At 37.2% G+C, this 23,478-nt stretch overlaps 1 protein-coding gene across 1 annotated transcript in view; it reads left to right on the forward strand.

The window, feature by feature from the left end:
- npr2 (natriuretic peptide receptor 2) overlaps nt 1–23,478 on the forward strand; it is a 48,331-nt gene that overhangs the window by 13,787 nt on the left and 11,066 nt on the right. Inside the window, exons 5-15 of the mRNA XM_053617777.1 lie at nt 529–620; nt 3,878–3,995; nt 5,244–5,328; nt 9,482–9,602; nt 11,793–11,867; nt 16,183–16,257; nt 17,636–17,740; nt 18,893–18,964; nt 19,745–19,904; nt 20,056–20,211; nt 20,983–21,151. Coding sequence (XP_053473752.1) covers nt 529–620; nt 3,878–3,995; nt 5,244–5,328; nt 9,482–9,602; nt 11,793–11,867; nt 16,183–16,257; nt 17,636–17,740; nt 18,893–18,964; nt 19,745–19,904; nt 20,056–20,211; nt 20,983–21,151 — 1,228 coding nt within the window. The remainder of the gene's footprint in view (nt 1–528; nt 621–3,877; nt 3,996–5,243; nt 5,329–9,481; nt 9,603–11,792; nt 11,868–16,182; nt 16,258–17,635; nt 17,741–18,892; nt 18,965–19,744; nt 19,905–20,055; nt 20,212–20,982; nt 21,152–23,478) is intronic.

Genomic DNA, 23,478 nt, shown 5'->3' on the forward strand with positions numbered 1-23,478 from the left:
CTTTTGACTGTTGTGAAACGTACATCAATACTCAAAAGATTATTCATTTACAACTTTTTAATCTCCCAGGTTTCCATTTCTCCCTCTTAACTCTTAACTCTTAATATGTAACCGCATTTCTTTTCTATTAGTTTTACTGCAGTTCCTGAATAATAGCTTTAAAAATTGATAACAAAATAATGAGATACCTTCTTTACGGGGTTTTAGCTATTGTTTGGATTAAAAAGTTTGGATTGAAATGTAAAACAGTCCCATCGGAGTTTAAAAAATAAATAAATAATTGCTCAGAATAGTGGGACATGGTGGTTTAGTGGTTAGCACGTTTGTTTCGCACCTCTGGGGTTGGGGGTCTGCATGTTCTCCCCCTGCTCCGGGGGTTTCCTCTGGCTACTCTGGTTTCATCCGCCAGTCCAAACACATGTGTTTTAGGCTGATTGGCATTTCCAGATTGTCCATAGAGCGTGAATATGGCATTGCCAGACTAAATTGCTAAATTTACCTCATGATTTTATGTAATCTGTGTTTCAGGAGTGACAGGCCTCATTAGTACAGATAAAAACGCCAGGTTCACAGACTTCACCCTCTGGGCCATGACCAAGCAGGAAACTGGACAGTATGGGGTAAGTTCAGCAAATAAATCCATGTCCCTATCGTTAATATTGATAAAAGCAAGCACAGACCTTTTTTGGATAAACATCAGCAGTGCATTTGGGTAAAAGATCACGTTGCGTATTTTCAGCATTAGTTTAACGAGACGACTGGAATTACACAGTATGTGGTTCCAGTTAATACAGTCGCATGCAAGAGTTTACATCCCCGTCGGCTTTTGAATGGAAAAAAGTGGAAATGTACCTGTATTTTCCTTCACAAAAAAAACAAAACAAAAAAACAAAAAAAAACAGAATTCCAAAATTGTGTTTGTGAAGGAAAATGCTGGGCATAGAAGTCATTAGTGCATATTTATTTCCCATTCAGAAAAGAAGATGTAAACATTTGAACTTTTTTCCTTTTTACTATTGATAGCTTAGCATTTATGCTATAAGGACACGCACACTAAACGTCCTGGTATTTTTCATTGTGTTGTAAGGGCGCACAAATTTCTCCACTCAACTATAGATTTGATTCACTTTTCATGTAACAGCTATGACAATAATCAACAATGTGAATTCTTGTTGTTATAAAGTATATCGCAAAAAAACGAGCATATAAAGTGGCGTGGAATAATGCCTTATAAAAAGTCCCATAAAATTTTCATCGCATATCCAATTGGACTTCTATGGAGTACTTGGGAGTTTAACGGGAGTTCTTAGTACAATCCATTTGTTTTGTTTTTTTATAGTTGCTCGTTGGAATATTACAAAAAGTGCAAAACACAAACCGAAAAAACACAGTAGGAAATTTTGAAATGCAAGAGCAAAAACCAAAAACGCATAAAAATGAACTCAAAACAGAAATTGGAGTTGGAGAATGAGGGGCGGAAAAATTAACAAAAAAAAGAACTGCACTTTTTCAGTCTTTTATGTAGTTAGTCTGGCACTGATGTTATTATAGCGAGGAATAACCCGGCTTCCTTTAGGCAGCTTTTCAGCTTTCACATTCTCATATTAATGCCGTTCAGATTTGACCGCGTATCTAAAATAACATGATATGAATGACCTTGATAAAAATAAGCACAAATAAAAGTGTCAGTAGATTAATTTAGGCTCATATTTCGTACACGTGTTGCAGCCAATCAGCAACGAGTAAGTCGTTTGCTCTTTTGTTTTTAGTTAGCTGTTTTGTCTTTGGCATTTCTGTTGTGTCTTTGGTGTTGCTGTTTTGTCTTTGGCATTTCTGTTGTGTCTTTTCACTGTTTTGTTTTTAGTTTGCTGCTCTGTCTTTGGTTTTGCTGTTGTGTTTTGGTTTTGCTGCCGTGTTCCCGAATTTGATGTCATCGTTTTGGCTTTGCTGTTGTGTTTTTGAAGTTGCTGCTCTGTCTTTGGTTTGTGAATGTGTTCTCCATACGAACCACCATAAAACATGGTCTGATTTCTTCTTGTTTTTCCTGCCTATGAAACACAACAATAGTGAATATCAGTAGTGAGGGTATAAAATATGTTTAGTTAAATGAGTTAAATAAGAGTAACTTGGGCTACATCACACACCATGTGACCATTTGCAGCACACCTAACCTTGGATGAATTGTGTAGTTACGATTTTGATGAATTGTGTAGACATTTTTCTAAAAGAAAATTCTTTTAGACTGAACGCTTTTCTTTTGCAGCGGGTGTTAAGCAGCTCATACGGTTCGTGTTTGTCTTTTAGTGCAGCTCGAATAAACGGTGGAGTTTATTTACACCGTTGGTGATTAAACTTCAGCTAAATGTGTAGGTGTTCCTTTTTATGGGTGTTTCCTTGAAGATAAACAGGATAAATAAAAAGCATCTGTGACCTATTAGTAATGTTGATTGCAGACATTGATAATTATTTTTTGCTCAATCCAGTTCTTCAGTAAATTAATTGGTAAGGCTGTGAAAGACATGTCTGTATAGGCAGGGAAGAAAATCCAAGAGAACCTTCATAGAAAAACAACAGGTTAGGTGGGTCAAGAATGCTTGATTTATGTTCTTGGACAAGGACTGTAGCGGTCTAGACTGAATCCCTTTAACAGACCTGCTGCACACTGAGTTTCCAACCTGAAACACAGGTATTGCAACTGGCTATATTGTTAGAGTTTTTTCCCACCTCTGTACCCTGTTACCATAGTTACTCCATATACCTTGAACATTACACTTGTTTTATATTATCATTTCAAGAATAATCATCCACAAGTGCATTTGCCACTGAAGATGCAGATCTAAAAACTCTTCAGTTTTCAGTGCAACAGATCAGCTATTAAACTCTCTAATGCCAGATTTTAAATGGTGGCAAATAATCCCTTATTCAAAATTCCAATAGGATTCTTATGATTTTCCTTTTAAATTGGGTATTCAATTGTAGTTCCATGTATGAAATGGGATTCAATGTGAGTTCATAGTACATTGGGTAATCAAATGGGTTATTCATCGGAATATGTATTTCTATAGAGTCCTTATTGGATATTTATGGATTAGCGACTGGAATATGATCTATTTCTCTAGAGTCCTTATTGGATATTTATGGACTACCCATTAGACTATGGCTTTATTTCTCTGGGGTTTTATGTCTTAGTCATTATGTGATATGTAGATTACATTCTAATCTCTTATGTGAGTTATATGCAGTGGGAGTCTCGTATGGACTTTATTTGATTGTATTATTATTATTATTTAATTGGTTTTATTGGAATTTTATTTGGGTGCTCTGGGTGCTTCATGTGAATCTGGGTATCTTTCATGGCAGGCTATATAGAACAGGCTGTATACAATAACTCAGGGATGCCAATATGATTCCCATGGGAAGTTTCAGTAGTTGTTTTTTGCCTCTCAGTTCCTGGGTTCCAGATTTTTTACCCTTAGCTTGGGCTTGGCTGTCTGTGTGGAGTTTCACATGCATCTCAGTGTCAGAGTTGATTTCCTCAGGGTTCTGACCTCCCAAAAACATGCCCGTCAGTGGATTAGCTATGCAAAAAAGGTGTGAAAGCGTTTATTGTATTGTATTGAATGAACAGTCATGACCATAAATATATTTCTAATCCAACTTTCTTTGAACGAAGTCTCTTTGAAATATTCCGTGCGTACTACCGTTTCGAAGGACTGAAAGCTTTCCTCCAACTTCAGCTTGATCAAAAGCAGTGTGTATTGATCTTGCATTGAACTGATATATATTTATAGAGCATACATTAAGTAAGAGAATATGTCAGCCATATTTGAATTTAACGGTTGCCTTACATACTAGAATAAACTCTTTTTCTACATAGATTGTTGGTCACTATAACGGAACCAATAAGGAAATTATGTGGTCGGCTACAGAGAGGATTCAGTGGCCAAAGGGCTGCCCACCACTCGATGAGCCTCGATGTCTGGTCTCGTGTGAAGGTAAGGCGAAATGCATAATTTAAAAAAAACCCCACATTTTCTTTTAGTGATTTGCAGCATAAGCATGTCTCCTAGGAAGTAGACATACAGTTAATGGTATCCTATATGGGTATAGTTAAAAACATCACAAAACAGAAGATTTCCAGGTGTGTATAATTTTTTTTTTTTAGATACGAATCACCTCACGGTTCAGCTGTTCTTGTGCAGTACCTCGACAGGGTGGGCCCTTTCAACTTTTGTTAATAAACTTTTGGACCAGGCATAACATTATTTAAATTGCCATGGTTTTAATTTGTCGTTTTGACTTTTTGTTTAGAGGAATTTTGCAAGTGATTGAGCGTGTTCCCAATTCACCAGATTTTTGGCAGTTGTGTAGTCTGATGTGTGTGAGTCACTGAAACCGCCGTGGCAGCAAATTCATACCTGACTATTTGAGAAAATCTTAAACTGTGAACAGAGTATCAGGCATGTAAGAGATTTTTATTCAGCTACATTAGTACTAGTTAGGGCTGGGGAGGGGGGAAAAAGTTTGTTCTTTCAAAAAATGTTATCAGTACTTTAAAACTTTTAGAACATTTCACTTTAAAAACATTGCATTCAGCTTTTAATTGCTTCAATTTGAAAAGTATGTGAATGTATTTAAACATGAGCCCATAATCTTACACAACTATGGACAGTCTAAGTATTAGCAGAAGCGTTATCAAAATATCAGAAGTAATTGCATACGTTTATCTCATATTTTAATATTTTAAATTCATTTTTATTTACTGATCTGTGACATTTAGTCAAAACGGTTAAGCAAACACATTTTTTGATAGGCTTAAATGATTAAGAGTGAAAGGTAAATATATGTAAATGGTATAAAAAATAAATATGAGCAAAAAAATAAAAACAGTAAAAATTTGTAAATACATGCCACTTTTTTCATGATGTATAATACTATTATGTTTCAAAAGCAACAAATGGTCATACGGAGTAAAAAAAAAAGAAAACCTCATACATTAGGCTATAGAAATCCAAAGGAAATAATTTTATTTAATTTATAATTGCATCTGTATGATTTAATTGAACTGAATCGATACAACGATTCAAATTGAATCACAAACGAAAGATTCAGACTGAATCGTCTCACACAGGTTTCCACTGAGGTTTCAAATGTAAATTCTTTTGCCCGTGGCTGTTTAACATTCTTCACTTTATTATGTTTGATAGATAGATTGAAGTGTAAATATTGCTTTCATTTTCCAGACCAGATTCCTGTCCTCGGAATTGTTGCTGTGGGCTCTGGTCTCGCCCTCATCATTTTTGGAATGTCAAGCTTTCTCATTTACAGGTACGTTTATAGCTCTGAATTGGTCGATTTTGCAGGTTTCTTTTCATTAATAAAAATTTTTTTTTTTAAAAATGGGAATCCTAGGAAAGATTTTATTCAGAGGTCCTGTAGATCCCAGGATTTATAGGATTTACAAAATTTATGTGGAGATGTGGAGAGTCTAAATAGTTCAGGGCTGGAATGTATAAACACTAACAGCATTCTGGCGTAGAGAAAATACATCTAATCTGCATCAATTTCACATCAGAACTACCCAGCCTTAGCATTTATATGTGGACAAGGTTGTTTTTTTTTTTTCTTCTGATCATGATCCATAAATAAGTTGTGTTCTCTGAAACAAGTAGCTGGGAAAGTATCAGTGAAAACTAAACAAGAAGCATTACTGTGGACTGATGGATTACATTTAAATGCATTTAAGTGTTGTCACTGTGAGATAAATATTTATGTTCATGGATAATACTCTAAATATTGTAATTTTAGGTTGGGAAAGCCTTTCCTGAACTTCTTATAATTCTATCATTAGGGTTTTTAAGAAGTTAGAATGCACTACTACACACACACACACACACACACACACACACACACACACACACACACACCTGCTTTCAGGAGTTAAGTCTGTCACAGTTATTGCTTAGTTGCTTTAATTATATGAGCTGATAATGGTTCATCACACAACATATAAAGGTTATACACACACATATATACAAATACATATAAAGGTTATACACACATATACATATACATATAAAGGTTATACACACACATATATACATATACATATAAAGGGTATACACACACATATACATATAAAGGTTATACACATACATATATATATAAAGGTTATACACACGTATACATATACATATGAAGGTTATACACACATATACATATACATATAAAGGTTATACACACACATATACATATAAAGGTTATACACACATATACATATAAAAGTTATACACATACATATACATAAAGGTTATACACACATATACATATACATATAAAGGTTATACACACATACATATAAAGATTATACACACACATATACATATAAAGGTTATACACACACATATACATATAAAGGTTATACACACATATACATATAAAAGTTATACACACATATACATATAAAGGTTATACACACATACATATACATATAAAGGTTATACACACATATGCATATAAAGGTTATACACACACACATATACATATAAAGGTTATACACACACATATATACATATAAAGGTTATACACACATATACATATAAAGGTTAGTGCTCAATGAGTTCAACTTTATAATGAAATTTCTTTGTGTTGTTGTATAACCGTGCTATTTTGTGGAGTTGTAACCTGGCTGTTCTTGCTAAAACCTGTTGCAGATGACTTTTGGGGGCCAAAATTTGCGTAACGTTTACCCTTTGCTTATAGTCTAAAAGTCTGTGTATGGCTGTACATGATTATATTACTTATACTATGAGTGGTATATCGTTGAGTAATTTGTCTCTGTGACAATTGTTGTACAGTTATTTTATCATATGATACGATATTGATTTGTATTATCTGTGGACCGATTGATTTCTTTTATACATTCAGTGTTGTTTTAAACCTCACCGTTGTGTGCTTCAGTGTTCGCATTCCTATCCTTCTCAGTTTCGCCATCGCTCGTCTTCTCTTTTACTCAAAAAAAAAAAAAAATGCTTACAGCGTGTGTTTGTTGTTTTGTCCAGACAAAATCCATTACGTTAAAGATGTATAATTAGGAATAAGATCATGCTGATAAGTCAATGGTGTGAGGTGAAGTTTTGCAGGAAGGCAATGTGAGCGGTTTAATGGTGCGAGAGTGGGCTATTTGGGAAGGAGGAGTCGGGGGGTACTGAAGGTATTCACATATGGGATTCATGAAACAATAAGTCGAGTGTGGAATGCTTCACTTTGCACCCAGACCTGCTAATAGCAGTAAAAGGAGTACCTTTAAATAGAAAAAAGAGCATGTGTCTATCTATGTGGGTGTCTGAATCAAGGATAAGCCTTATGGAGACTCGCTGCCCAAAACATTGGCTTGATTTTGCATTTTATTTTCAACAAATTTGAATCACCCAAGTTATGATTTAGTGTCATAACTACAGACACTTCCTATTTGTTTCGCTGTAGTTACTAAATAATAAGCTGGGGATTTAAGGAGGGAATTGTATACTATGCATGAAGTATTTTTAGTTCCTACTGAGATAAATACAGCTCTCAGCACCCATGTGATCTATGTTAATGAAAGAGCTGACAGTTTTACTGTCTCAATAATACTACTACTACTAATAATAATAATAATGAGGGCATTTTAATTTGATGAACCCCTAAATAAATTCTATTTGGAATCTCTTTTTTTTTTTTTTTTACTATTAAACCCCTGCCAAGGTTTTTCCCTTGTTCCAGCCTAGAAAAACAAATAACGGTGGGTCTTTTGGGGCAGACCAGGGTGGCTACAAAGGGGAGTTAAAAAAACCCCAGTTGAAATGCAAACGCTGCAGTATCCCAGCCTCGACATCTGGAAGTGTTTTGCACCTTTTAGATTGGAATGTGTGAGCTTTGCTCTTTTCTCTCCATCTCTCTTTCGCTCATTCTCTCTCTTTCTCTGGCTGAACAACAAACCGTCTCGTTTTGAAATCCTACCAAGGCGATGTCCGTGTTAATGTCAGGATGAGCGATTTCGGTTCGTCCGAGCTTGCTGGGGAAAAAGCAGGTCCGGAGAGAGCAGCTCCAGCTGTGTTGATCCATTTGGGAAGTGTCCACGTGTTTATGCACATGGCGGAGTGGACATCCAAGTTTACTCATGGTCAAAAATAACAGGAGAGAAAAGCCGTGACCCTGCAATGGCTCTGACGATTAATCAGAACTTCAGTTAATGTTCACATCGAAAATCAGAAAAAATGTGACATCGGTGATTGTGCTATGGTTGCTGGTGCCATAGCACTCATCCGGGTACTCCGGTTTCCTCCCCCAGTCCAAAGACATGCGCTGTAGGCTGATTGGCATTCCCAAATTGTCCGCAGTATGTGAATGTGTTTGTGCCCTGTGATGTTTTGGCACCCAATCCGGTGTGTCCCCTGCCTTGTACCCCAAGGTCCCTGGGTAGGATAAGTGGAATGGAAAGTGGATGGATGAATGTTTGTCTAATCTTCACCTGCTCACGTTCAGTGCCCAGTGTAGCCTCAGATTCCGGTTAATGTATATCGTAATATAAAGTACATTTTATCTAGTCGTTATTAAAAACAAGCCGTTTTCCTAAACAGTCCTTTCGCTGAAATCTAATGCGAAGCTCTGTTAATCCAGGCATGCTCAACTCATATTTGCGAAGAATCATAAGCTTCTAATATGACTGAATGGCAACATCAGCTATCTTTTAATACTTAACCATTAATGATTCGTTGATGGCTATAAATAAGGCAATATAATGGTGTTTCATGTGACCAGGTTTGACTACCGCTACAGACTCGGAACAGATGAGACCCATCTATTTTGAAGTTGATTCAACATACTTTTGTGTCTGTTAGACTTTAAACATCCTGTTTTTGTCGTCGGATTTTGTTTAAACAAGCCATGCTGTCAGTTCGCTAGCCGGACCAGAGAGGGTACTTAAAGTGGAAAAAAAAAATCTATGAAAGTCTGTTAAAACTCTGTCCTCCTGACCTAATGACTCTGATGATCTGCCTTCAAATAAATAATAAATGATTGGCTGCATCAGAGGTTCGGCTGCAGAAGCCGAGCTGGTTCGTGTTTATTTGCTATTTGTCTCATATGTTTTTCAGCTCGGTATGTACTCGGGTATGGACCGTTAAAATATCTTCTGCCTGTTGAAGATCCCTGTGCTAATCCATCATAACCTCATTTACACATAACAGTACTTTGTATTTATTGTTTCCTTTAAAAAAAAAACAAAAAAATAACCCTCTATATTACCTAAACTGGCCCAGTTCTGTGGGAAAACCGCAAACCTGGCACCTCTGGTTGTGACTTCAAGTTCCATAAGAGACATAGTTGGATCTGGGAGCAAGCCTGTTACTTTTCAGCTTCCTCAGTTATGAGTCGTTTGGATAAAATCATCTGTCAATACAATAACAGCAGAAGGTTTTTGTCACTGTGTTGCACTCTTCAGGAAGCTGAAGTTGGAGAAGGAGCTGGCTGGAATGCTGTGGAGAATTCGATGGGAGGATCTGCAGTTTGAAAGCCCCAACAAATACCACAGGCGCGCTGGCAGCCGCCTCACTCTTTCCCAGGTATCTTTCATTCCACTCCTTTATCCTCATATCTGGTGGGCGATTTAGCGCTGATTCCTTTCCCAGCTGGACTCAGCCTGTATCCCATGCCGTCCATTTTGACAACTTTCTTAGTCCTGGTTTTATAACTACAATAAGTAGGGCTAACATCTTACTCCAAGTTTGTCCACACGACACTTGGTTGTTGTTTTTTTAGAACTTGGCTGCTGTTAGAACTACTTAAAAGCCCCATTTTTGGGGATTTACAACCGCCGTTTAAAATTATAAACATAGCTTATTTTAGTGAAAGTGCCAGCCAATTTAGCAGCTAACATCCACACTTGACAGGCTCTACTGTACACACGGTCATTTTTAAAACTCCTGAGACGCCTGAGTCATGACTGGCTGTCTCGTTCTCAATAGTTTTGTTGTACGCTAAAATGACTCACTGATTCTGACATTAGTATGATTGCTTAATGATCCAAAATAGCTTTAATGCTTTCTAAACTCTCTGTAGGATTCGGAAACGCTTAATGTCTACTTTGCTGTGTCGTAGCACACACACACACTCACACACACACTCACACACAGTGGGGGCTTCATTACAGTTGTTGGGCATATATATATATATATATATATATATATATATATATATATATATATATATATATATATATATATGGTGCATATGTTTTTAATGAATTTTCCAAGCTGTAATACTGATATTGGCACTGCTTTCCAATCTGTCCTACCTCATTTTACTGAAAGTATGAGCCAGTCCATGTTAGGTTTAAGTGTCATTTTATTCATTCTGTTTCATTTCAGCTGGAAATTTGCTCCATGTGACATATTTTGTGTTCGAATGTGGATCAGTGTATGCATGAAAATAATGTGGTTGTATAACGTACAATTAATGTGAAGCACTGGAAGGAGTGATGCACCTGAATTCAAATTCACAGCTCTAACCTCGTGTAGGATTTAAAAAAAAAAAAAAGTTTATTAATGAGCTCATTTTACTGGTGCATAAATTTGAGTAGTTAAATTTCGTTTTCTTAATGCTTTAAAATGAAAAGTCAGTGCTTCACTGAAAAAATGGAATCGAATTATTTGCCAGATATGTCCTTTAAGTAGGACATTACTCCACAAAACCAAATAATAAAACATAATATGATATTATAATATTATACAAATAAAAATATAAGTATAGACATATGATCTGCTTCTTGACCAAGATGTCATGCTTTCAGGTTGTAACCTGTAACAGTAAACATTTTTGTGTCAAAATGTTTGCATCTTTACTCTTTCTGCCCACAAAATTTCCAAAAATGACACGTTTTTTGGTGGCCGAAGTGTTAGTGCATCCATACCTAATTTGAAAATTAAAACATTTCAAAATTTCTTTTATTGTCCCTCTGGGTGAAACCTTTAAAGTTTCCATGTTGAGCCCTACAACAGAGGGTTTTCCTGTCAAAAAGGGTTCCAAGTAGAAACCTTTTAGGAATCCTCAATTATCAGACGAACCCTTACAGACCTGAGGCTGGTTGCACCAGGTGGACATACACCTGGTTGAAAGACTAGGCTGGACGTAAAAACGCGTCTTAAGTCTTCTGTGGAATTAATACCTGTTGCACCATCTAGGCGTAGTGCTACGTCTGAGACTAAATCTTATACCTAGTCAAAGGTAGGTGTAAAGTCTTGACTAGTTTTCAAGGTTAAAATAAAACCATTGATACAATGGCGTGTCTAATAATCAGGCTATGTGATCAGCAGGAGCCACTCAAGTTCTTCCACTCCAAACTTCGCAAACTGTGTCTTCATGGAGCTCGCTTTATGCACAGGGACATTGTCATGCATGTTTAGGCTCCTTAGTTCCAGTAAAGGGGAATTCCCAATGTTACATCATACAAAACATCCTAGAAAATTGTGTACTTCAAACTGTGTGATACCAGTTTGGAGAAGAAACACATATGGGTGTGATGGTCAGGTGTATATAACCCTTCTTCACAACACAATACACTCTGTATACCTTGACCAACCCTTACAGACCCAGTAACAGACCAATCCCACAAATTGGTCTTGCTAAATATAACGTTGTAATCCCACACTATGCTGGTTTATCTGAAGCTGAATCAGTTCTGCGTGTTTACGTGTTACAGACGGCAGCATTGATTTGAACGGCTGCTAACGTTGTGTCCTCTGTGCTCTTTACAGAGGGGTTCCAGCTATGGCTCCTTGATCACAGCGCATGGAAAACATCAGCTGTTTGCAAAAACAGGCTATTTTAAGGTGAGACTGAGTTCTTCTGACATTTTCCTTACCTCCGCTTTTCTACACACCCACACACACATACATACTCACAGGAGAGAGAGAGAGAGAGAGAGAGAGAGAGTGGAGGAGGAGGAGGTAGGTATATATATATATATATATATATATATATATATATATATATATATATACAGTGCTGTGAAAAAGTATTTTTCTTCTGTTTTTTTCTTATGTATATTTCACAAATTAAAACAAAATCTAAGATAAAATGAAGGCAACCTGAGTAAACACAAGCAAAAAAGTTATCCAATACAAAATCCAATACCCCATAGTGACTAATTCCCCAAATCTATGAAACTGCATTCATAATGGGGTTCACCTGGACTACACGCAACCAGCAACCGGGCCAGACTACTGCAAACCCGGTTCAATCAAATCAACAATTCAATAGAACTTTTTCAACAGCATGAAGTTGGTTAAAAAGTCTTAAGAAATTCCAGAAATGATGAGGAAGAAGCTGATTGAAATATATCAGTCTGGGAAGTCTGGTGGTGGCAGTGTGATGGTGTGGGGATGTGTCGCTGCTTCAGGGTCTGGGCAACTTGCAATAATTGAGGGAAACATGAATTCTGCTCTCTACCAGAAAATCCTAAAGGAGAATGTCTAGTCTTCAGTCTGTAAGTTGAAAATCAAGCGCAACTGGATTATGTAGCAAAACAGTGATAGCATAGGAGTAAATCCTAGTCCTAGAAGTAAGTGAAAGACTAATCTCCAGTTATTGGAAGCGTTTGGTTGCAGTTATTGCTGCTAAAGGTGGCACAACCAGATTTTAAGTTTAAGGTTTAAGTTTTAGGTATTGTGTGTTTACTCAGGTTGAATTTGTTTTATGTTGTATTTTGTTTGAAGATTTAAATGATTTAGTATGAGATATACACAGAAGGAAAAGAAATCAGGATGGGGGCTAAGAAATCAGGACATATATATCCTGATTCCTTAGCCCCCATCCTGATATATGTGTGTATATATATATATATATATAGAGAGAGAGAGAGAGAGAGAGAGAGAGAGAGATCCAGACAGACAGTCACTATATTACTCTGTGATCGCATTATATTGCACCATTGCTGTGTGTTGGCACGACTGCTAACTGCTCTGTGTTTGTTGTGCTAAATGAACGGATTAGTGATGTCAGTACACCAGCAATAACAGCAAAGAGCCCTGGAGGTGAATGTGTATTTACTCAGAAGCAATTTGAGACCATTTTCAGAGGTGGAACAATTGCCCTTCTGTTAACAGTTCTGTTCATTCCAGTTACATCATGCATACAATAAACGGTACGTAAGAGTTGCACACCTTAACCCTAATGAACGTCCAGCGCTCTGAAAGCTCACACATCTCACAGAGGCTCATTAAGGAAAAGTGCAGCTTAAATGACATGTAAGGATAATTCAGCCATTGTATAAACTCTTTAGACAAACTCATTTTACAGAGTGATCGAGGATAGAGCTGTAATATTTCCAGAAACCTTGCGTCTTTGCCAGACAAATTGTCTTTCAGCCAAAAAAAAATGGAGTTTATTTTGACTTCTCGTATTTTTTCCACTCGTATCTATATACAAGCATTTTTCCTTAACCAGAATTTCTGCTTGTCCTTGAAAAAAAAAAAAAAAATCTTCATTTGTCTGAAATTACACTGAATCTTAAATTCAAATTTACATGGACTTAAATGTCAACCTGTTCACACTCTGAAATAAAGTATCATTTATAGCCATTTAAAAAACGAGTATGTCGCGTTACACAGTTGTTCCTTCATTATCGCATGTAACACAAAGCGACAGATATGTCGAGGTTAATGTGAGGTTAAAAGTGTTTTCTTTTAATTGCATTCTAGATTTTCCTTATGAATTAATATTAATATGTAATTATTTGTATTCTGTACCTATATTATTATATTTTATTGCTAACTTTGTAACTAAATCTATCAGGGCTAGAGAGTGAGAGGTTGATAGCAAAACTCTGACTTCATGGTTTTGGCTCTATTCAAACTATCTTTTCACATTAGATGAAGAAGCATTTATTTGTCACATTAAAGAACAGTGAAATTCTTTCTTTCGCATATCCCAGCTTGTTAGGAAGTTGGGGTCATGATACAGCGCCCCTGGAGCAGATAGGGTTAAGGGGCTTGCTCAAGGGCCCAACAGTGGCAGATTGGCGATGCTTGACCTCGACCATCTGTTCAGTAACCCATTAAGCGTTGAGCCACCACTGCACAAAGTGCTTCATTTTCAGTCCTTTGTTCTATTTGGGATGCAAACTATTGCACTCACTGGGTAATATACAGTGAGGGAAAAAAGTATTTGATCCCCTGCTGATTTTGTATGTTTGCCCACTGACAAAGAAATGATCATTCTATAATTTTAATGGTAGATTTATTTGAACAGTGAGAGACAAAATAACAACAAAAAAAATCCAGAAAAACGCATGTCAAAAATGTTATAAATTGATTTGCATTTTAATGAGGGAAATATGTATTTGACCCCTCTGCAAAACATGACTTAGTACTTGGTGGCAAAACCCTTGTTGGCAGTCACAGAGGTCAGACGTTTCTTGTAGTTGGCCACCAGGTTTGCACACATCTCAGGCGGGATTTTGTCCCACTCCTCTTTGCAGATCTTCTCCAAGTCATTAAGGTTTCGAGGCTGACGTTTGGCAACTCGAACCTTCAGCTCCCTCCACAGATTTTCTATGGGATTAAGGTCTGGAGACTGGCTAGGCCACTCCAGGACCTTAATGTGCTTCTTCTTGAGCCACTCCTTTGTTGCCTTGGCCGTGTGTTTTGGGTCATTGTCATGCTGGAAACCCATCCACGACCCATTTTCAATGCCCTGGCTGAGGGAAGAAGGTTCTCACCCAAGATTTGACGGTACATGGCCCCGTCCATCGTCCCTTTGATGCGGTGAAGTTGTCCTGTCCCCTTCACAGAAAAACACCCCCAAAGCATGATGTTTCCACCTCCATGTTTGACGGTGGGGATGGTGTTCTTGGGGTCATAGGCAGCATTCCTCCTCCTCCAAACACGGCGAGTTGAGTTGATGCCGAAGAGCTCCATTATGGTCTCATCTGACCACAACACTTTCACCCAGTTGTCCTCTGAGTCATTCAGATGTTCATTGGCAAACTTCAGACGGCCATGTATATGTGCTTTCTTGAGCAGGGGGACCTTGCTTGTGCTGCAGGATTTCAGTCCTTCACGGCGTAGTGTGTTACCAATTGTTTTCTTGGTGACTATGGTCCCAGCTGCCTTGAGATCATTGACAAGATCCTCCCGTGTAGTTCTGGACTGATTCCTCGCCACATGATCGTTCCAACTCCATGAGGCGAGATCTTGCATGGAGCCCCAGGCCGAGGGAGATTGACAGTTCTTTTGTGTTTCTTCCATTTGCGAATAATCGCACCAACTGTTGTCACCTTCTCACCAAGCTGCTTGGCAATGGTCTTGTAGCCCATTCCAGACTTGTGTAGGTCTACAATCTTGTCCCTGACATCCTTGGAGAGCTCTTTGGTCTTGGCCATGGTGGAGAGTTTGGAATCTGATTGATTGATTGCTTCTGTGGACAGGTGTCTTTTATACAGTTAACAAGCTGAGATTAGGAGCACTCCCTTTAAGAGTGTGCTGCTAATCTCAGCTCATTACCTGTATAAAAGACACCTGGGAGCCAGAAATCTTTCTGATTGAGAGGGGGTCAAATACTTATTTCCCTCATTAAAATGCAAATCAATTTATAACATTTTTGACATGCGTTTTTCTGGATTTTCTTGTTGTTATTCTGTCTCTCACTGTTCAAATAAATCTACCATTAAAATTATAGACTGATCATTTCTTTGTCAGTGGGCAAGCGTACAAAATCAGCAGGGGATCAAATACTTTTTTCCCTCACTGTATGGGGGGTTCGGGGGGGTGGGCGGTTAGTCACAAACCTACTGTTAGCTATCTGTAGTTGCGACACACTCATATTTGATTGCAAATGTGTTTGACAATGACTCCAAAGCGGTGACTTTTCTCGAAGACGCTTGAATTTGTACAGCCAAAAAAATGTACGTATTTTTTGCTGCTGACTAAAAACAGGTTTTACACTTGGCATGCCTTACTATTTCCACTGAATGCTGCATTAAATTAGCTTTGGAGTGGGACTAAAAATTGTGAAAAAATCTATATATTTTCTTGAGGATTCCATGATGCTTTCTTGAATGAATAATGAATAATACCGCTTGAGTTTCTTTCTCAACCCACATGAACACTAACACGTTTCTGATTTATTTTTTTTGACCTCTCACAGGGAAACCTGGTGGCAATCAAGCACGTGAACAAGAGGATCGAGTTGACAAGACAAGTGCTGTTTGAACTGAAGCATGTAAGGCAAGAGGTTTGTTTATTCGGTGTGTGAGTATGTGTGTGTGAGAGCATGCGCGTGAATGTGTGTGTGTATGGGTAAAGTGTGTGTTATCTTGCTGTTTACGACCACTCAGTAACCTCATTGCCCTGTGTGGTAAAAAAACATATTCCCCTTTCACATCCACATTATAAGGTGTGTGTGTGTGTGTGTGTGTGTGTGTGTGTGGTGGGGGAAGTTGTTGGGGAAGGGGGTGGAGAACAGCCTGAGGCCGTGGAAAAAGAGGGAGAAATGCTGGACACTGTGTTTCAAAGAGCTGAAAAATAGCCAGCAGTCTCTGTGAAAGTACTGGAAAAAGGCCTTAAGTAAAAATATTTAAAAAAAAAAAAAAAAAAAAATTAAAAAGAAATTTCCCAGCAATCTGCTCCAGAAACAGCACACGACTACGTCAGTACCCGAACCTCCCAAATCAAGAAATTCACGCGCGTACTGAATGTCCTATACTGTCCACCATCTGTATATGATCTAACACTTTCATAATTCAGACACATCATCGTTGCTGCAGTGCAAACATAGATAACAGCCCCGTTGTTGTTGTTTTTTCTCTCAAAATTGAACGAGCCAAAAGAAGACTGCAGCTAATGGCAGGCACTAAGCAATATGTTCTACACACGTCTCTCAAAGTAGGGTATAGTGACCCCCATCTGTGGGAGCCTGCAATTTTATTATTTATTTTTGTGACACAACAGTGGTGAGTCATGTCATCTGCGATACTGCTTAGAGTATTACAAAACAAAAAGGTTCCTCAAGGCTTCTTCAGAAAATTATTATTGATATAAATTATACAAACGATGATGTTTATAATATTTCATTAATAATGGAAACTGTTCCATTATTAAAATAAATAACTACAAGCGTACATGTTTGGGCCTAATATTTGAAAAGCTGGACGGTGGTTTTAAACTAAATCAGTGCAGCAATCATAAGGGGTCCAAGAACTTTATTTCATACTGCTCTCTGCACTATGCACCTCCAGGATTTAATAGCGGTGTGTGCAGGAATGCACAGGTTTGATTGGCGAAAACACGATAGGGAAGAAGTAGTAAAGTTTCAGCAGGGGGAATATTATGTAGCTCCTCAACAGGGAGGTGATTATGTAGGTCAAAGGCTATGCTAACTGGCCTTAGCCTGGGGACGATGAAGAGATGCTTTTCGTCAGTGCACCTTTGAAAACACAGGGTTTCGAGGTTGCTGAGATCGTATCAGCTGAGAACAAAACAATATTTTAGTAACCTGTATTTATTCCCATTTGTCTTGTCCTAATTTGTGTACTGGGCTCTATGTAGAATTATCCCTGAAAAACAAATCACTGAAAGTGCTTGTACGATGTTGGTTGTAGATGAGAGACGTCCAGTTCAACCACCTCACCAGGTTTATTGGTGCTTGTATTGATCCTCCAAACGTCTGCATCGTGACTGAGTATTGCCCTAGGGGTAGCCTACAGGTAAATAACTGCTTTCTTGACACTATTGTACACATTTCTTGTCTGTTTGCTAAATTTGAGATATTTGTATATCAATTTTCACGTCATTCACAAGATGCTAGAATATGTGACTGTATAACTATATGGAAAACATTTCAATGTGTTGTATTTTTAGCCTTTCATTTGTGTGGTACTTTAAATGATTTTGAATTTGATCATTTTTTAATTAAATAACTGGTTAAAGACTTCTGTCTTCGGGTGTTGTGCTGCTTTTTTGGCTCTCATGTAGTATTTAATCCTGTGAGGTTAGCTCATGTTAGCTATAGCAGTTTGTGAATGTAATTGACTAAGTTTTATGACAAATAAATGTTAATAACTACTAATATTAGCCAGGTGACTATCAGGATTTCTGACAGGATCGTTAGATCATATTCAATGTTAGCACTTTTACAGCTTAGCCAGACAGCTAGCTAATATTTGTTGTGGCTAACATTGGCAGTAAAAATGATACCATTTTCTAACATGACCTAGAAATCCTGTCTTGTGTTAGCTAACTGACTAACGTTAGTGCTGAAGGTTATTAACATTTATGAATATGACCTAACATCCTGTCAGAAATCCTGTCGGGTTAGCAAATGTTACCTAGCTTGGGTAGCATTGAAAATTCTTACATTTATTGATATGACCTAGAATCCTGTTAGAGATTATGTCAGCTAAGTTTATATGAGCTGTAATTAGCAGTAACCGCCAATATTAGCAGTAAGAGTTGTTAACATTTAGGAATATGATTTCAAAATCCTGTCAGGTTAGCAAGTGTTAGCTAGATGTCTAGCATTAGCAGTAAATGATAACATTTGTGATTATGGCTTAAAATCCTGTCTGAAATCCTGTCAGGGTAATAATATAATCTGTAGAAAGTATGTACGATTATGAATACTAGTGACTTTCTTCTTGCTACTTGAAGACTTCCATGTATGGTCTTAAAGCCGTGCAGATAGACCTTATTGGTTTAGCAAATACTTTTCATTGCTTGCATACAATTTCATTACTTGCATACACCTTCATTCCACAATGAACCACCGTAATCCAATTCAGATTCTCATTAAGGACATAAATGACTCAAAGGTCTTTGTTTGGATGTCCACACCGTTGATTTCAGTTTTGTTCTTGCAGGACATTTTGGAAAATGAGAGCATCAATCTGGACTGGATGTTCCGCTTCTCACTGATCAATGACATTGTCAAGGTTTGCAATTTGCCAATGCATTCACCCTTATCAAAACGATGCACTACTTAATAGCTTTCTCAACAACACATATTCCCCGAAGAAACCGAATTCATGCAGTAAATAATTGGTTAAGCTGAAAGGATTTTAATAGTCGTAATACCCAGACTAGCCATTGGCTTTGTGTTGCCTTGGTGATTTACGTGTGTCAAAGGAGCCCCATTATTGATCGAAAAGAGATCGAATAATGGTACTTTTGAAAGTCGGGTCGAAAAGTAATTTTAGTGCAAATTCATCCCTTCTTTTTTGAAGCCGAGACACACAAAAACCCAGGCTTTCAGTGAAAACGGTGGTTTGCATATAGATGACTTAAGTAATCAGCCAACATAGGGAGAATACTGGGGGGGAGGGGAGAGGATTGTACTTTGGCTTTTATTTTTGTGTGACAGACAAAATCACATAAATTAGGGTAATCTTTACTTACCTTTTAGTTTAGAAAGTCTTTTAATGGAGAAAATATTGCAGATAATAGTTTTTTGAGTGACCTGTTTATGGTCTGTTCTTTCCATATTATTTTCATGCTTTAAATTTCAAGCTTTAAGCTAAAAAACATGCTAAAAACACGAACAATTTCATGATTTAAACATGCTTTTTACATGTAATTTGTTTTTATTTAGCTCAAGAACACTGCTGATGTATTGTATTCTCTGCTACATTTAGCCAAAAAAAAATATGAGAATAAACGAAGGCAAGTCAAATTTGGCAAAACTCGTAACACTGCGTTATGTCTTTTGCTGGCAGGGAATGAACTATCTGCATAACAGCTACATTGGTTCCCATGGAAATTTGAAATCGTCGAACTGCGTGGTGGACAGTCGCTTTGTCCTGAAAATTACAGATTACGGTCTGGCAAGTTTTCGGTCACCCAATGAGAATGAAGACTCGCATGAACTTTATGCAAGTAAGCAAATGCTAAGCTAAAAATATAGACGTTCAGTGTTAGTAATTAACATCTGTGAAATATTTCAAAATTTTGGTTTATTCGCTCGAAATCCAGAAAAGAGAAGAATGAATCAAAAGGATTATTGTCTGTTAATGCTTTTATATTTCAGGAAAACTATGGACAGCTCCAGAGTTACTGATATATGACAGACCTCCACCACAGGGAACCCAGAAAGGAGACGTGTACAGTTTTGGTATCATCTTGCAGGAGATAGCTTTGAGATATGGGCCGTTCTATGTGGACGGCATGGATCTGAGCCCGAAAGGTAAGTTATATTTACTCTTTCATATCGTTGGATAGAATACACTCCATATGTGTGCTCATATTAATTCAAGCCTAATAGCCTAATAGCATGTTCACATCGCACATGTTGAGCCAAGCCCAAAAGTAGGAGGAGTTTTTAGGATGGCTAGTTATGCTCAATAAAATGCTGTGTGAAATTCACAGGGGAAAAAAAACAATACACAATAAGCATATAGCTTATTTAATGTTATATATGTGGCATTGTTGCTACTTTTCCCTTCACAGCGTAGTGAAAATAGAGAGAATGTTTGAATGTATTATTCGTCAGATGACAATAAAATACAACAAAAACACCAAACACACAATTTCTGTGGGTAATTCTGAAATACTGTTTGTTTAGACTTTGAGTGCATTATTATTATTCCCTATGTAGTGAGCGCACACAGTGAATAAGAAGCCGTTTTTAATTTGGCCTAACCTGAAAATGGTGGGTTTTACATGAAAAGTTGGGTACATTTTAAATAAAAATGAATCTCAAACATTAAACTGTATTATATGTGAGACATTGGCAAAAACAAAAAACTTTATACAGTCACTACACTACTCCTGAATCACAGTGCTGTTGTTTCCAGTAGAAAAGACATTAATCAGGAATATTCTGTGACGACTTTTTGGCTAATCCTTGATAACCATTTTTGGAAGCAGAAACAATAACAAAATATGGAACTGTGGTTCATTTACCAAGCTGTGCATGTGCGTTTATTTATGCTCATGCAGATGTTCTGTGTTTCAGAGATAATCCAGAAAGTGCGGAATGGCCAGAAGCCCTATTTTCGTCCCACGACGGATAACTCACGCCACTGCGAGGAGCTGACTACCCTGATGGAGAACTGCTGGGCAGAGGATCCCACCGAGCGCCCAGATTTCAGCCACATCAAGATCTTCATCACCAAACTCAACAAGTGAGTGCTGCTGCTAATGTGCATTGCCAAACTGGCCTGACAGCCTGAAGCTTTGGCATGATTCGGGTTTTTCATGTCTACAAAGGAGATAACGCAGGGGTTCCCAAACTTTTCCAGGGCAAGGCCCCCCAAATGGCATTAACATTTGACCGAGGCCCCCCTTTTGCAAGATGTCTTTAAAACACGTTAAAAATACAGACTTCTGAATATATCCCCCATTTTTATTAATAATTACATCTTACATCTTTACATTACATTACATTAGGAATTGATCGTGTGTGTGTGTGTGTGTGTGTGTGTGTGTGTGTGTGTGGTTGTCTGAGAGTGAGAATTTATTTTTCACACCAAATTGTTGAGGCCCCCCGGGCGCCCCCTGGCGGACCCCAAGGGGGCATAGTAGTGCATATTATTGTCATATGAATACATTATGAATGCTGATCTAAACATTCATGAATACCGTATGAGTGTTTATGGAAAATGCATTATTCATATAAATGCATTTTCACTCATCATATAAACTGTAAACCATTCTACCCTGATATAAAAACCCAATACGCTGCTAGTACATTTTCTAAATGCCAGTTTTCCTTTTTTTCCTTTTTTGAAACAACAAGCTTTCTAATGAGTACGTAGAAATGAATTCATCAGTTGTTGCCTATATCATAATCTTTCAAGGATGTGTTATTTCAAATGCCAAATAAATGTGCAAAATTAATTTTGTCGTTCTGAATAGAATCATAAATTTCTCATTTAAATTTGCTGTGTGCTATATCTACAACTCTAAAACTATATATAGAAAAGCTTTGCATGTGTGCTTTGTCTTCTTTTAACTTGATAGTTATTACATACATTGAAGATCTTATTGGTTAATAAGATCACTGTTTTCTATCTGTATAAATAGAGATCTGTGAGATATTTTTTTTGTACCTCCACTGCTTGGCACTTTGGCATTTGATTGATAAATTGTTTCCAATATGGATTAAAAAAAATGTGATTGATGTACTAGGACAACTTGACATGTTAAAACGTTTTGCTAAAACGTTTTCCAGGCATCGTTAATTAATTTAAAAAGGGACCTCTCTTCATAATGAAATGCGGCGGTGGGTAATGGGGATATTTTCGGTATGCAAAAGAATTGAATAAATGAACAATTACACTCTTTGGCTATTTCTAATCACTAAAAGCTGCTGTAAGTTTGCATACCATACATCATGATTAATGTCATTTACCTCCTAAAAGGCTTTCCTTATCCTCTATGTATTTCACTACATGTATTTCACGCAGTCCAGGTTAAAAGACTTTTAAAAGATCTTTTATTCATCCTCCATCGTTGTTATAAATGTAAATAGGAATTATCACCAAAAAAAAAAGGCATTTAGCAAGGCTTATTCCAGAGTTCAGCTTTTTTCAGACTCATAGTTTTGTAATAGTGCATGTAGGTGTGTGAGTTCTGACCCAGAATAGATCTGAATCATTCAGTGCTCTCAGTTAGGGCACCAACTGAGGATGATTCAACCCACATCTAGATGTCTCGCATAGATTCTCAACCCTACATTTGTAGCACAAGTCTGCAAACTGCCATGTTAAGAGGAACCAGAGTGGACTGAGATCATGATCACTTCACACAGTAGAGGTACAGCATCCTTCTGTTAGTGGTCATTAATCAGCCACAAGCAAATGATTACTCAATAATTCAGTGGAAATTAAAATTAATAATCTGTGTGGGGGAAAAAAAGACAAATCATCCATTCTGATCTGTCAATCCTTGATTCAATCCTTTCAGAAATCCTGTCAGTTTATCAGACATTAGCTAGCCTGCTAGCATTAACAGTAAACATTATTAACATTTATAAATATATCTTTAAGATTCTGTCAGAAATCTTGTCATGTTAGTACACAATGGCTAGCTTGCTAAAGTTAACAGTGTACATATTAGCATTTATATGTATGCATTAAACAATTCTGTCAGAAATTCTATCAGGTTAGCACAGATTAACTAGCATGCTAGCATTAACAGTGAGTGGTAACATTTCTACAGTATGTACTGTATGTATTAAATCTTCTGTCAAAAATCATGTCAGTTAGCTTGTTACATATGTTCTCTTGCTAGTGTTGACAGTATTAATATATATTAAAAATTCTGACACAAATCCTGTCATGTAAGCTAACCTGCTAGCATTAACCGTGAACATTATTAACATGTTATAAGTATGTGTTAAAAGTTCTGACAGAAATCCTGTCAGTTTCACTCATGTTAGCTAGCTGGCTAACACAATATGTATTGTAGTATGCACATATAGGAATACCAGTGAATTCCTGCTATTAAT

The sequence above is a fragment of the Ictalurus furcatus genome, chromosome 28 (genome assembly GCF_023375685.1).
Source record: "Ictalurus furcatus strain D&B chromosome 28, Billie_1.0, whole genome shotgun sequence".
Taxonomy (NCBI): domain Eukaryota; kingdom Metazoa; phylum Chordata; class Actinopteri; order Siluriformes; family Ictaluridae; genus Ictalurus; species Ictalurus furcatus.